This window comes from Cyprinus carpio, chromosome B3, assembly GCF_018340385.1.
Source record: "Cyprinus carpio isolate SPL01 chromosome B3, ASM1834038v1, whole genome shotgun sequence".
In the NCBI taxonomy this organism is placed as follows: Eukaryota; Metazoa; Chordata; class Actinopteri; order Cypriniformes; family Cyprinidae; genus Cyprinus; species Cyprinus carpio.
In genome coordinates, this window is record NC_056599.1 from 15267633 (window position 1) to 15279945 (window position 12313).

The 12313-nt window shown below is 37.9% G+C and overlaps 2 protein-coding genes and 4 non-coding genes across 8 annotated transcripts; all 6 read right to left on the reverse strand.

Moving 5' to 3' along the window:
- Positions 1-551: 551 nt before the first annotated feature.
- On the reverse strand, positions 552-8677 carry hrob (homologous recombination factor with OB-fold). Of its 3 annotated transcripts, none has more exons than XM_042719839.1 (10): positions 8462-8677; positions 8317-8370; positions 7158-8078; positions 6842-6925; positions 5969-6106; positions 5392-5500; positions 4430-4515; positions 4066-4185; positions 3633-3843; positions 552-707 (listed from the first exon to the last, which is right to left on the reverse strand). In XM_042719839.1, the coding sequence occupies exons 1-10, from the start codon at positions 8471-8473 to the stop codon at positions 649-651; spliced, it is 1794 nt and encodes a 597-aa protein (XP_042575773.1). In that variant the 5' UTR covers positions 8474-8677; the 3' UTR covers positions 552-648. The 3 variants fall into 3 exon arrangements, with proteins under 3 accessions (XP_042575773.1, XP_042575772.1, XP_042575774.1); XM_042719838.1 differs by having other exon boundaries at positions 5969-6109; XM_042719840.1 differs by having other exon boundaries at positions 3633-3840; positions 5969-6109; positions 8462-8675.
- A 900-nt stretch (positions 8678-9577) lies between these two features.
- LOC122134671 (40S ribosomal protein S11) lies at positions 9578-11763 on the reverse strand. The gene is made up of 5 exons (XM_042719841.1): positions 11613-11763; positions 10708-10842; positions 10440-10515; positions 10072-10201; positions 9578-9764 (listed from the first exon to the last, which is right to left on the reverse strand). The coding sequence occupies exons 1-5, from the start codon at positions 11625-11627 to the stop codon at positions 9641-9643; spliced, it is 480 nt and encodes a 159-aa protein (XP_042575775.1). The 5' UTR covers positions 11628-11763; the 3' UTR covers positions 9578-9640.
- Positions 9887-9971, reverse strand: LOC122136927. The gene has a single exon (XR_006154413.1). It is a non-coding gene; the product is annotated as a small nucleolar RNA SNORD35 (small nucleolar RNA).
- LOC122136933 lies at positions 10309-10393 on the reverse strand. Its single transcript, XR_006154419.1, has one exon. It is a non-coding gene; the product is annotated as a small nucleolar RNA SNORD35 (small nucleolar RNA).
- On the reverse strand, positions 10584-10671 carry LOC122136934. The gene has a single exon (XR_006154420.1). It is a non-coding gene; the product is annotated as a small nucleolar RNA SNORD35 (small nucleolar RNA).
- LOC122136931 lies at positions 11066-11151 on the reverse strand. The gene has a single exon (XR_006154417.1). It is a non-coding gene; the product is annotated as a small nucleolar RNA SNORD35 (small nucleolar RNA).
- Positions 11764-12313: the final 550 nt, after the last annotated feature.

Below are 12313 nucleotides of genomic sequence, written 5' to 3' on the forward strand. Positions count from 1 at the left end.
AAAACATGAAGATTAATTAAGACAGGTAAAAATGTAAATTAAAAGATGGCGGTAAAAGACAAAGAAACAGGCAGGGACTTCCAATTATAATCAATGAAATGATCAAATAATGTCAACCACTCCAGACGTCTTGCGGAAAGACATGGAAAAGCTTTTAAACAGCGTGAACAAACCCCATTATGCCAGCCACTCTGCTAGTGCATCAAACATGAATAATTACGCCATTTGAGTCCTTTAAGGGGGAATCCAGCTGGCAGACTGTAGCCTTAATGGCTGATTTAAATTCACAAGGAAAGCTTGCCCAAAAAAAAAAAAAAAGATTACTGTTTAATTTCAGCATGAAATGAATATTGATCTGTACAGACATGTTCCTTCAAACCATCTAATACTAGCTACAAAAGGATGTGGCATTTGTCAGCAAGACTCAGTAAGTGAACACATCATTTACAGGTCTCATCAGGTATTTATTCTTTCAATTTATGCACCAGACAAAGGATTCATGTATATATTTACAAAGGTTTAAACAAAAACTGAACAAAAGTAGTCTGGGAAGCAGGTGTTGCTCGTTTATTAGTGTGTATGGTCATAATATGTATTAATATGAGACAGGCTCTACAACTAAACTTTGTATTTAAAGTGACAGTGTGATCAATGTAATCCGTCATATGCATCCACAGGTAACTCCCCGAGCAGCTCATCAAGGTCATCAAAAGAAACATTCACAAACACAGATTAATACTTAAATGCACACACTCTCTTCACAACTCAAAAAACACCAAAGCATCTGAAAATTATATTATTAGATGCATTCACTACATCTAAATTCAAACAGATAGTACAGCTTAGCACAGCACACCCACCCACTGTTTGGAACACAAATCATTATTTTGCTGAAAAATTAGTGAATTGCGTGATAAAAGCCATTAGGATGATTGCATTAATCTTATCTGAAAATCTCACATCGTATGTTCAAATAAAGTGCAAACGATGTACAAAAAAATCATGAATGAAATAGAATCCAGCTTAGGGGTGTGCGATAAGCAAACATTTATCACAAATCATGATACGCTCAAAATGTTGGCTGATTTATAAATCACATCAGCTCATTCTAGGCCTGGCAGAGCCTAAGGTTCTAAGGTTTTAGATACTACAGTATACCCATGGTCAGGTTTGGATACTGATGTAGATTCAAAAGCTTTCTTATTATTACCACTTTGTGTGACCCCTCTCATCTTCTTCCTCTGTGCTTTTTTTTTAGTACGTCAAAGCGGGTTTAAATAAGCTTAATTATTGAGTCATTTAGGGGTCAGAAAATAGTTTGTAACAAAATTGTGCTAAATTCAAATGGGTCTGACAAAAGTATCCATTTAGACTTAGCCTGGCACCCTGCTTAGATCTATTTCAACAAAGGTTTTTCTAACTTCATACCTGATGCTTTTAACATGCAAATGATGCAGTTCATGAAATTATAAAGCAGTTAGTTCTGGTTCCCTATTTTAAATGGTCGAGTGGCACTTCAGGAGTGCTGTCATTATGTCTGTTTTTGCTGTTCCAGACCAGACCGGAATATGAGTGTGGAAGTTGTCTCAAAACACAATTAGCCAACGATGGCCTCAAGTTCCATTGAAATCATAGTTCCAATGAACATTTGCAAACAGCATGGCAAAGTTGTGTTTGAAACTCTGAATCTCACCTGTGATGAATTATAAGCAAAGCGAACAAACTATAACAATCGGACATTCTCAAATTGATTCTCAAATACTCCACCACTTAATGTCCAATATTGTTAAACCAACATTCCCTTATGAAAAAGAAGTTTATTCAAGTGTGCTATTAGTATACTACTTTTAAACTAAAAAAATAGGAAAGTGTGCTTTTAGTTTACTTTTTGTGTACTTCTCAGAAAATGACATAAGTATACTTGACTTATACTTACAAAAAGTCTAAATATATTTGAGCTATACTTGTGCTCCTAGAATCCGTGTTTTCATTGTTATACGGTAGAGGGCGCTAGTACACATCTTCTGTACAGAATTTCCAAAAAGACAAAAGTGAAGAAGAAAAAGAAACAACCAATACTAACACATGTGATCTAACACCATCATCTGACATGAAACGGCATCAAAACTGTAACGTTATGGAATAAAATGTCGACCGGTGAAGAGGTAATAATTACAGTCAAGCTTTGGGGTGTTGATCGACACCATCTATGTTTTGATTATCATTCTGAATCCAATTCATATTCTTTTTTCAGCTTTTTGCTCAAAATGTGAATTTCTTAATTTTTTTATGAAACTTACCCAAATTAAAGTGTTTTAAAAAAAAGAATGCATGAAGCTAGAATAAAATGTTTTTGTTTACATACAGATACTCTGTTCGTTCTTTGTATGTTTTGTATGTTCAGATATTCATATAACAAAATGTATACAAATTAAAATCTAAATAGGGACATAGTAGTATACTTAAAGTATGAGTAAAGTTCACTTAAAGAAAACTTATGAGTATACTTGCAGTATAAAACTACTAAACTAGTAGTTTACTGAGACTATACTTCAAAGTGTACAAAGTATTTAATTAGTAAACTATCAGTATACCTATAAGGTAACTTTTAGTATAACTGCAGTACAAACTACAAACAGAGGTAAACTAGTTGTGTACTCAAAGTTTGCTACTGTTATACTTAAAGTATACTTTATATACTGTACTAGAAAGTGGGCCAATTTAGTCCCAAAGTGTATTGAAACACTTACAAGTATACTACTAGAACACTGATATTTGTATACTTGCTACATAAAGTATACTTAAAAATATACCTGAACTTTACTTAAGTATACTTAATAAAATAAACTTGAAGTATTTTACTTTTTGGTAAGGGTGGTTAAAATGATGTAAGAACAGCCATGTGACTAGCTAGTTATTTTCTCCAATTATGCATCATAATATGATGGTTAGGTAGCAAATCATGTCGCTGTATGGGAAACAAACCCCAGAGCAGGTTTTGCTTGGCAGTGGCAATGGAATTCATGAAGCAAAGAGTATTTAAAGAACACCTAGGGCGTTTACACTTGGCAGGTTTGGTTCAGTTAAAACTAACTCTGGTGTGGTTAGATTAGATATGTGTGAATACTGCCATTCAAACTTTGGTGCGCACTAAACAATCAGCCAGAGACCAATCTTTTTAGGGGGTCTCGGTCCACTTCCAAATCAACACTGGTGCAGGCTGAATAATACGGACTATGACCAGAAAAGGAAACTAAAGTAAAGATATCTAAGGGAACCAAAATAATGATGTGATGTTATGGAGTTCCTGCTGCCAGTTTGCAAAATATGTCATAAACACTGTCCAATCAGTTTGTGATCATATCCATTTGCCTTTTGTTTTGTATCTTTAGGTTTGTTGTTAAACATAACAGTGAGAACGCCAAGCGAACCAGGACTAACTGTAACATTTTATTTTTTGGACCAGACCAAAAGGAATCAAACATACACCCTTAGAGCAAGAAAAAGAAGTCGGTCACTCCACTCACATACTCCGTTCCACATCAGCTTTTTGCCAATACATCCCTTTGAGTCTGAAACTGCACACTTGCTTGTGTGATACTGCTTAATTGATGATACTCCAACATACACACCTGTGTCCCATGCTGTGTCTCCTGTTGGTCTGGACACTGTAGGTGCTTGACACAGCTCATTAGAGACAGCTGCAGTGTCTAAACCATCAGGAGGCCGATTTTCACTGAGGAACACATTTTCACTGTCGTCTTCGTCATCAAAGTGGAGCTCCATCAGAGACACCTGGCCCCCTGTTTGTCTTGTGGATTCACTATGCAATGTAAGCTCCTGCTTGTGCATGCAACAACCAGGGGGAAAATGAACACAAAACAAAAAGGAATAATTAAGGAACATTTTGGAAAGAAAGTATCTTCTGAGGACAGGTATTTCACAAACAAACAAGCAAAATAATGGAGACCACCATATCTGGCTCATTAAACACCTGGAGAAAGGCATTAGAAAATAAGAACTACAGAAAAGTCTGAATAAACTGGAGAACAAAAGGTGACTCACCAGTGGAGAGTGGGATGGCTGGGAGCTGTGGAACACCCCATCAGGTGGGTATATCTTGAGAAGGTTATTGGGTGTGACGTTTAGGTAGTGATTTCGGTGTGATGGTGAAAACACACCCACCTTTAAAAATAATGAGAATTATGTGGACTTCTTGCCTCTTTATTCAATAGAAACAAAGTAGAGGACTGGAAATCATAGAGAAGAGTGAAGGATCTGGATCTACAAATATCATAAGGATGCTCGTTATGCCCACATAAGCACCACAGCTCTGCATGAGCTATCTGTTAACCAATGGCTCGGAGTAATCTAAAGTGTATATTTTATTTCCTGTGGTAGTCTATAATGAGGTCTGAAATATAGTTACTTGTTTGAGTAGTAACACAGCTCCTGTCTTGAGCTCTCCCAGTCTTTCCTCTACCAGGCGACGATGAACCGTGCCCTGCATCTCACCTCACAGGGCAAAAGAAAAAAAAACAGAAAAAGAGAAGTCAAAAAAGACTTCTGAAAATAAGAGAGTGCAATCAGACCAAGAACACCAGCTCAGTCAGTGACCCCCTGATTTCAGTCACTGTGATTGTGTGTGTGTGTGTTTTTGTGTGTGTTATAGAGAGAAAATGGGATGGATATGGTCACCCATATAACAAATGGAGAAACATTTTCTAAACATTTCAGCAAACTAAATGCTTAAGGCGATTATTTTTTTCACTTAAATGCATTAAAAATATTTTAACGCAATTAATCCCACCAAACATTAAAGTTTTTAAATATAGAAGATTAATTTCAGAAAAATGTGATTAATTAGTAATTTTTTTAATTGACAGCATTAAAATATATAAATATGTATGTATATATGTATATAGTATCTCTGTGTACACACACACACACACACATACATATACACACAATATACATACATATATATATATATATATATATATACACACAAAATTCAAAAATTCGGCATCTTTTTTTTTATTTTTACTGAAGTTTCTTGTGCTCCTCACGGGCTGTTTATTTGATCAAAAATACAGAAAAAAACCTAATTGTGAGCTATAATATGTATATTTTTGTGTATTGTAAAATGTATATTTATTGATGCCGAAGAACAGTTCAAATAAATACAGTCTTGAGCAATATATATATATATAAATAAAATTACAGTTATTACAAACAAAGTGCTAAATAAACGGTTCAAAAAGCACCCCAGCCTCATGAAGTTGGATGAGAAAAAGAGTCGAAAATGGTGGTTACTTTGAAGCAGCTAAAATATAGTTTTCATTTAGTTTAATAACTGCCTGGTGGTGTATATCCCCTAGTTATTAGTACCTGTGGGATCTCTGAAGACGGCCTTCGCATCTGCATGTGTGTGTGTGATACTCTTCAAGACGACAGCCATATTTGGGACCTTATTCTTAACTAGCTGCCTGAGAGCAGCCTGAAGTGAGAAAGCGATTAGTCACAAATAAGCACCAAAGAAAAACAAGAGAATAAGAGAAAAGAAAAAGCATAAGTTTCAGCACAGCCTCAAGGCCATTGGTAATGAATCAAGTGAAAAGCTAATCAGCATTTGTCAGCCTAATGAATATTTAACACATATGTACCATTAGCAGAGGATCGTTATGACACACTGGGCAAAACACATTAAAATTACATTAATAATCACTTTAAGGTGACTGATGACAACAGTGATTATGTTTGTGTTAATCATTTGGGGAGCCGAGATTCCTCATTTGTCCTGATTATAGCCATGGACATCCACTTTAGGCATAAATAAAAGAAATACAAATATTTATTGTACAAATCTGGATAAAAACGAAGAAATCTGCCGACTAACAAAGTTCTATCCTTAACAATACTTTTAGCACAAACAAATAAGCTCATTTGAGATTTTTGAGTAGCTCACCTTGCGGAGTACCATGACAACACTGTAAGAGTGCAGAAAGCAAGAAGGGTTCTTCTCGTCCAATCCCATCTCAGTCTTCATCACTGCCCATGGACCCCTGCTGAACTCCTCTTCCTCACTCACCTGAGAGCTGGAAACCTGCTGTGAAAAATGGACACCTTATCTGATGAGTGCAAGTTTGTGAGTATGTGTAAGAGAAAAGTGGACCTGTGAGGGATTCCGCACAACTGCAAAAAGGGTGAATTTTTTTTTTTTATTTAAACACTAAAAAGGATTCACAGTATTTTGCTATCAACTGAGATTGGATATTTAATAATTGTTGATGCACCTTTTTCCAATTTTTACATTTAGATTATGCGTGCCATCGTTTAACACCAACCAATTTAGTAACACTACTAAATATAATATTTAAATAAATATCCATTTTATAATGGTGTGATGCATAAAAAAAGTCACCTGTAGCATTAAAAATGACTGATTTTATATATACACACATACTTTTTTTTTGAAAGCTTTTAGATTTTTATATAAGGTTTTAGTAATTCTGTTATATGCTTTTATCATTTATTTATTTTTGAAATAAAAATATATTGAAGCCGCTTATAGTAGGTAGGGTAGGCAATTTCGGAAAGGCTAGTGATAGCAAGCTAGCCTTGAAAGCAAGATCCCCACCCTCCCTTTAAATCATTCTGCAAAGCCACACCTCCCCTAAAACTCCAGAGAGCTCCAGAGTTATTTTATCTAGTTGGCAAGACAACATTTCAAACTTTTGTTTACGTTTTAAGCCTTGTTAATCTTATATTTATATATTATTTTAGCCCCCCCCCCCCCAACTACAAAAAATAATTTTTAGTTTAGCACAATTTTACATACATCACTTCTTAGCCGAGCAACAGCTCCATGTGCAGGCGTCTGAGGAACTGCCACAACAATGTCATCAAGACTCTGTCCACTTGCCTACAAGACAACAAACAGAAATTAAACCATGCAAATGGAAATAAATTAGAAACACTATTAGTAAAGTCATTTGAAAGCAGTAGATATTTCCAGATTGCAGAGTACAGAACAATAATAAACATCAACAACAGGTTTTAAAGACAAACAGCCTTGCAGTACATTAAATAACAGCTCCGAGCAGTAAATATTGTGTGACATTAACAATAATAAGCTAAAATAGTGCTTGGGCGACCTGCAGTGGTAGTGCTCCTGCCGGGCCAGGAAAACGACGTGCTTTGGCTGGCATCACGCGGCTCTGTGGTCTCTGAGGTGTCTTATTGGCTGCAGACACCAGCTGGACCAGGTGATTGGTCAGGACAGGCGTGTTGAGAGCACGAGGTGTAAATGTGGAAGAGGACTCAGTAATAGAAGACACAGAGTGGAAAAGAGATCCTCGGGGCTGGAGTGGGGTCCTCGGTGTCGAAGCGCCCCTCTGGCACTGAGGCGACACAACTGGAGGCCTGGGAGTCACAGGTCTGGGGAATCGCGAGGCTGGTGTAGCGGGACCATGCATGTGATTTGCATTCCGCAAAGGGGTAGAGGGATACATTGGGCCTTGGATGGAGGACACGAATGAGGTGTTGACTAAGGGCCGTGTAATTGACACTGAGGAGGTAGTGCCGAACCTCCCATGAGAGGACACTTCTTGTGCTAACGGCCTCATGCGTTTATTTGGAGAAATGTTGTCCAGGGGTGCAGCGGAGTAATTTTGTGGCTCAGAAACCATTTGAGGAATGCTATCCAGTTCCTCCAGATCCACATCCCAGTCGTCAAAGTCATCCTGAGGAGGGAGGTCTCTCTGCGGGACTCTAAGAGATGCTGGGGGCGGAGGGTTTATTGGGTTAGAGGAAGGTTGCAGGGATGACACCGGCGCTCTGAGAGAAGAAACAGAGGCAGAGATTGACTGATGGCTAGGCATGGAGAGATCTGGTAGGGCACTGACAGTGCCACATGCTGGTGTACGAAGAGTCAGAACAGAAGCAGATTCAGGCATATTTTTCCCAGGGCCTGATGACGAGCTAACAGAGCTCTGCTGCACATGTGAGGATTCAGATGATGGTGCTACAGAAGGAGCTGTAGAAGACGGACACGTCCAATCAGCTTCGAGCAAATCCTACAGATGAAAAATTATGGTTGACAAGATAACCAAGCAAAGGCATGTGTGTGGGTGTGTGTGTTGTCATTTGTAAATAAAACTTTTAAAAGGCAGAACATAACGAAATATAAAAGTTATAGTCTGTCATATTATTTCTAAGCACATTATAAAGTGTACAGATAACGTGCAAGTGGCATTACTCAACTAACACGCTTTAAAATGCATTTTAAAGCTAAAAGTAAGTTATATTCCAAACCTCATCATCAAACTCTTCTCCAATGGTGAACAAGCCCTTCCATTTATTACAAGCCCTGTATCAACAAGCAATAAATAGCATCATCAATAATCGGTTTACATAGTTGTTAGTTAACAAATTAGCTAGCTGTTTGTATATAGCTTACCGTGGCTGTCATGTCTGTTCAGTTAATAAGAGCAGATATATAACGCTACAAGCATCGACTGTTAATGTAAGCAGCTATCCGTTGAAAGGTATTCTCATCTGATATTCAGGCCTTGAGAAACACCGAATACACATCGCATAATCTCCGATTTTTACACCTTCGCGCCGCCACGTTCAAACACGTCACGCACGCTACGCAGGTGACGTGTTACGTTGCGGCGCTCAGCTCTAGTGACGCAGCGCCATCTGCTGGATTTATCCACTTTGGGGTAGCATGCTGAGATGATAAATTGTCTCAATTTAGCCGAGATTGTTGGCAAAGGCGATTAAGATATTACTTTAATTTACTTTTGTTTTTGCTTATAGCACCTAATACTAAGCAAATAGCATCCATTTTCTACCTCACTGAGTTCAAATTGTATCTGCCTTTTATTACAGCAACTGCTGCCACTAAAGCTTAATGGATTTTACCATGAACAATCAGATGAAGAGCACCACAAAATGGGAGGATATGCATTGACATTTCTAAATGTGTAAGCGAGTCTCTCGGTAGTGACAGATAAGTATAAAATAACAACCATTAATTATGTGGCTAGCAAAGTTAAATTATTCATGAACATTAAATGAATCAAACGTCTACAAAACTACAGAAATGACAAAGCTGAGCTTATAACCTACATAAACTTATCAGTCACACTGATGCATACCAAGTTAATGTTGACTACGATAGTTTTAGAAAAAAGGTCGAAAAATGCTTAGTTGAAAAGTTTATGAACATTGAAATAAGTTAAAAGAAACAAGTTTGTCAGTACTAAAATTACTAAGCTAAAAAAAAAAAAAATATATTTTGAAAATGACAAACATTAGATTACTAAAAACTTAAATTAGAATGAACTGAAAATATTTTTTAAAAGCATATTCAAAATATTACTATAATAAAGTTTGTACTACAATATTTATAGGTATACATGTTCATAAACACTTGAGTATGTATCTGCTGGTCATTTGAACCAGGTGTTAAAGAGGGCAATCAAAACATGAAATGTTGATGGATATATAAGAGCAGGATGCTTATGCAAAGTTACTTGCAGACTAAAATCAACCGTAAAAACAAAGATTTAGAGAACAGATTTTTATTTTCCGCAAACAATACAGAGGCCCCATATTGTTTAAAACGTGTCTAGAACTTCTGGAACTGCTTCTTGGCTCCAGCCGCCTTGGTGACCTTCAGGACGTTGAACCTCACTGTCTTGCTGAGGGGTCGGCATTCTCCAACTGTAACGATGTCACCCACGGTCATGTCCCTAAACAAATGGAGAACATTATTAGTGATATTCAAGGAAAACGTTCAGTGATCAAAACATATACAAACTAAATACTTATAATCCCAAACATCTTGAGGGAAAAAAAAACATTTTAAGCATTATCTGCTGCATCAGTGATGCCATAAGGCAGTGTCGTCAGAGCCTAACAGACTTGGAAGACCATCGTGAGAAAAAACATCATTTGCAGCTCACCACCCATTTAAATAAAGCATGTGTTCAAACACAAAAAAAAGGGTCTACAAAATTGTTCAGCCGCTAAAATAAAGCTGCAATTGAGAAATTTTACCTGAAGCATGGGGAGAGGTGGACAGACATGTTCTTATGCCTCTTCTCAAAACGGTTGTACTTGCGGATGTAATGCAAGTAGTCCCGTCTGATGACGATGGTCCTCTGCATCTTCATCTTGGTCACCACACCTGGAAAGAGGTGACCGCCAAATAAGTTCACATACATTGTACATCAATGGCCAGAATACAGAATCTTCGATTTCCAATAAAGATTAAGATACCCCAAAATTAGAAACAGGGAAGCATCAGTAAAGCCATTAGGCATTATCCTCAAAACCCAAAGGGTTCAGAAGACCATCGTGAGATAAAACATCATCTGCACCCCAGATAACACTACAATTATCCAGCAAACTACAAACTGACTTACCGGACAGAATACGGCCTCTGATGGACACGTTTCCAGTGAAGGGGCATTTCTTATCAATGTAAGTGCCAGCAATAGCCTGTGGAAGTCAAGCACAAGAACTTCAGTCGTTTGAACTCAACTGAGGTTACACAATGGCAGCATAATCAGACTGCATCAGCATTGCCAAAGGCAGTATCCTCAGAGCTCTCTTGGAGTCTAGGAAAGACCATCGTGAGAAAAGACATCATCTGCGAAGTAAAGTCACACTGACGTGTAAACACAAGCTCACCTCTCTGGGGGTTTTGAAGCCCAAGCCAACGTTTCGGTGATAACGTGGGAGCTTCTCCTTGCCACTTCCTTCAACAGCGAGAACCCGCTTCTTGTTCTGGAAGATGGTGGGCTGCTTCTGATAAGCCCTCTCGTTCTGAAACAACCACCACAAGCACAGAGTCAGTCCTGTTCCTGACAAAACTAATGCATGTGCTGGAACAACATTCATATAAAGTTACAGAACACAAAAGCCCGATTAAGGTTTCCATCGGACATCCTGGACTATTAGTATAGCCTCACCTACACCAAACCTGAAGAACCTTCGGAGCCAAATGTTTTGCCAATTAAAAAGCTACTTCAAAACACCTCAGGGACTTTCTGCTGCATCAGTGATGCCATAAGGCAGTGTCGTCAAAGCCAGACAGACTTGGAAGACCATCGTGAGAAAAAAACATCATTTGCAGCATCATCCCCATTTAGACAAATGTTATAGAGATCTAGAATCTTTAGAGCTCTCTTTTTACAGTCGGAAAATGATTCCTTCTGGATGACATCCATGTGCTATCCATGCCTTGCAGACAAACTCGGCTATTCTACCACTCAACAAGAGAGATTCAGCAGATAAAATACAGTTATTTTATTTATAACACAACTTGAAGCCAAATAAACTGTTGCATGTTTTAATAAAATCACTTTATGCTAGTCGGATAAGGCCAGGCCGCTCGCCTGCCCGTTCATCAACGCTTCCTACCCGTTAACTGAAGACGGAAAACACATTTTCTAGTCTCCAGTGTAATCCATTTCGACATGATTGCATCCGTGGTGGTTTCTTTGCAGTTTATCTATCAGAATGTGTGGCTTTGAGCTTAAGTTTAATGTGAAATCAAAAGCGTTTTCACGACCACGCCGTTCAGACTCGCATACCTGTATGTCCGCCATCTTCGCCAGCCGAGTCGTAAAGAGGACTACACATGCGCGAGACAGACGGAAGAGCGGTTCCCGCGGACGTGACGACACACTGTGGGTGGGGCCGACAGAAGCTAACAATAAATTGTATTTTCTACCTATTAGATTGTGTTTTACTAACGTCTACACCTACCCCAACCCTAACCCTACCCCTTACAATAATGCAAAAATAGTGATTATTGTTGTACAGTGTGAGTAAAATTACGCTGTATTGATCTGCGCATGCCCAGTAGTTTTTGCTGCATGCCATCTAACTAGCCTTTTAACCGTTATCCGTGTTTATTTGATTATTTACATTTAAACAACTTTAAAATCCTTGTCACGACACTGTGTGCGTCGGTTACCGTCTAATTTCAGTGTTGAGAAGGTACTGAATGCTTTAATCTCTCATATCTCTTTACCAGTTTTGGAAAGTTAACTAGTAACCATTTAATTACGTAATGTTATTACACAATAAATGTAACTTTAATCAGTCACAGTTACTTAGAAAAAAGTTACAGTTACTTATGAAACTGTTAACGATTGCGAAGGGGGTTACATCTGAATTTTTCACACACATCCTCATACAAATTAATTGATTTCTTTCATAAATTGCATTGACTGCCCTAAAATATGAGATACCAATGTCTTAGGAGTTAAGGACACAGAATATGACACAT

Bases quoted from the DNA above. Each gene is read 5' to 3' on its own strand.
- hrob (XM_042719838.1), bottom strand. The intron at 5,501-5,968 runs GTGAGCTACTCA...TTCTCACTTCAG, and splicing joins TTGTCATGGTACTCCGCAAG to GCTGCTCTCAGGCAGCTAGT. The intron at 708-3,632 runs GTGTGTATGTTG...ATGTTTCTTTTG, and splicing joins AGACACAGCATGGGACACAG to ATGACCTTGATGAGCTGCTC.
- LOC122134671 (XM_042719841.1), bottom strand. The intron at 10,516-10,707 runs GTGAGCTTGTGT...TGACTTCCACAG, and splicing joins GCTTCAAAACCCCCAGAGAG to GCTATTGCTGGCACTTACAT. The intron at 9,765-10,071 runs GTAAAATTTCTC...CCATTTGTTTAG, and splicing joins CACCTCTCCCCATGCTTCAG to GGACATGACCGTGGGTGACA.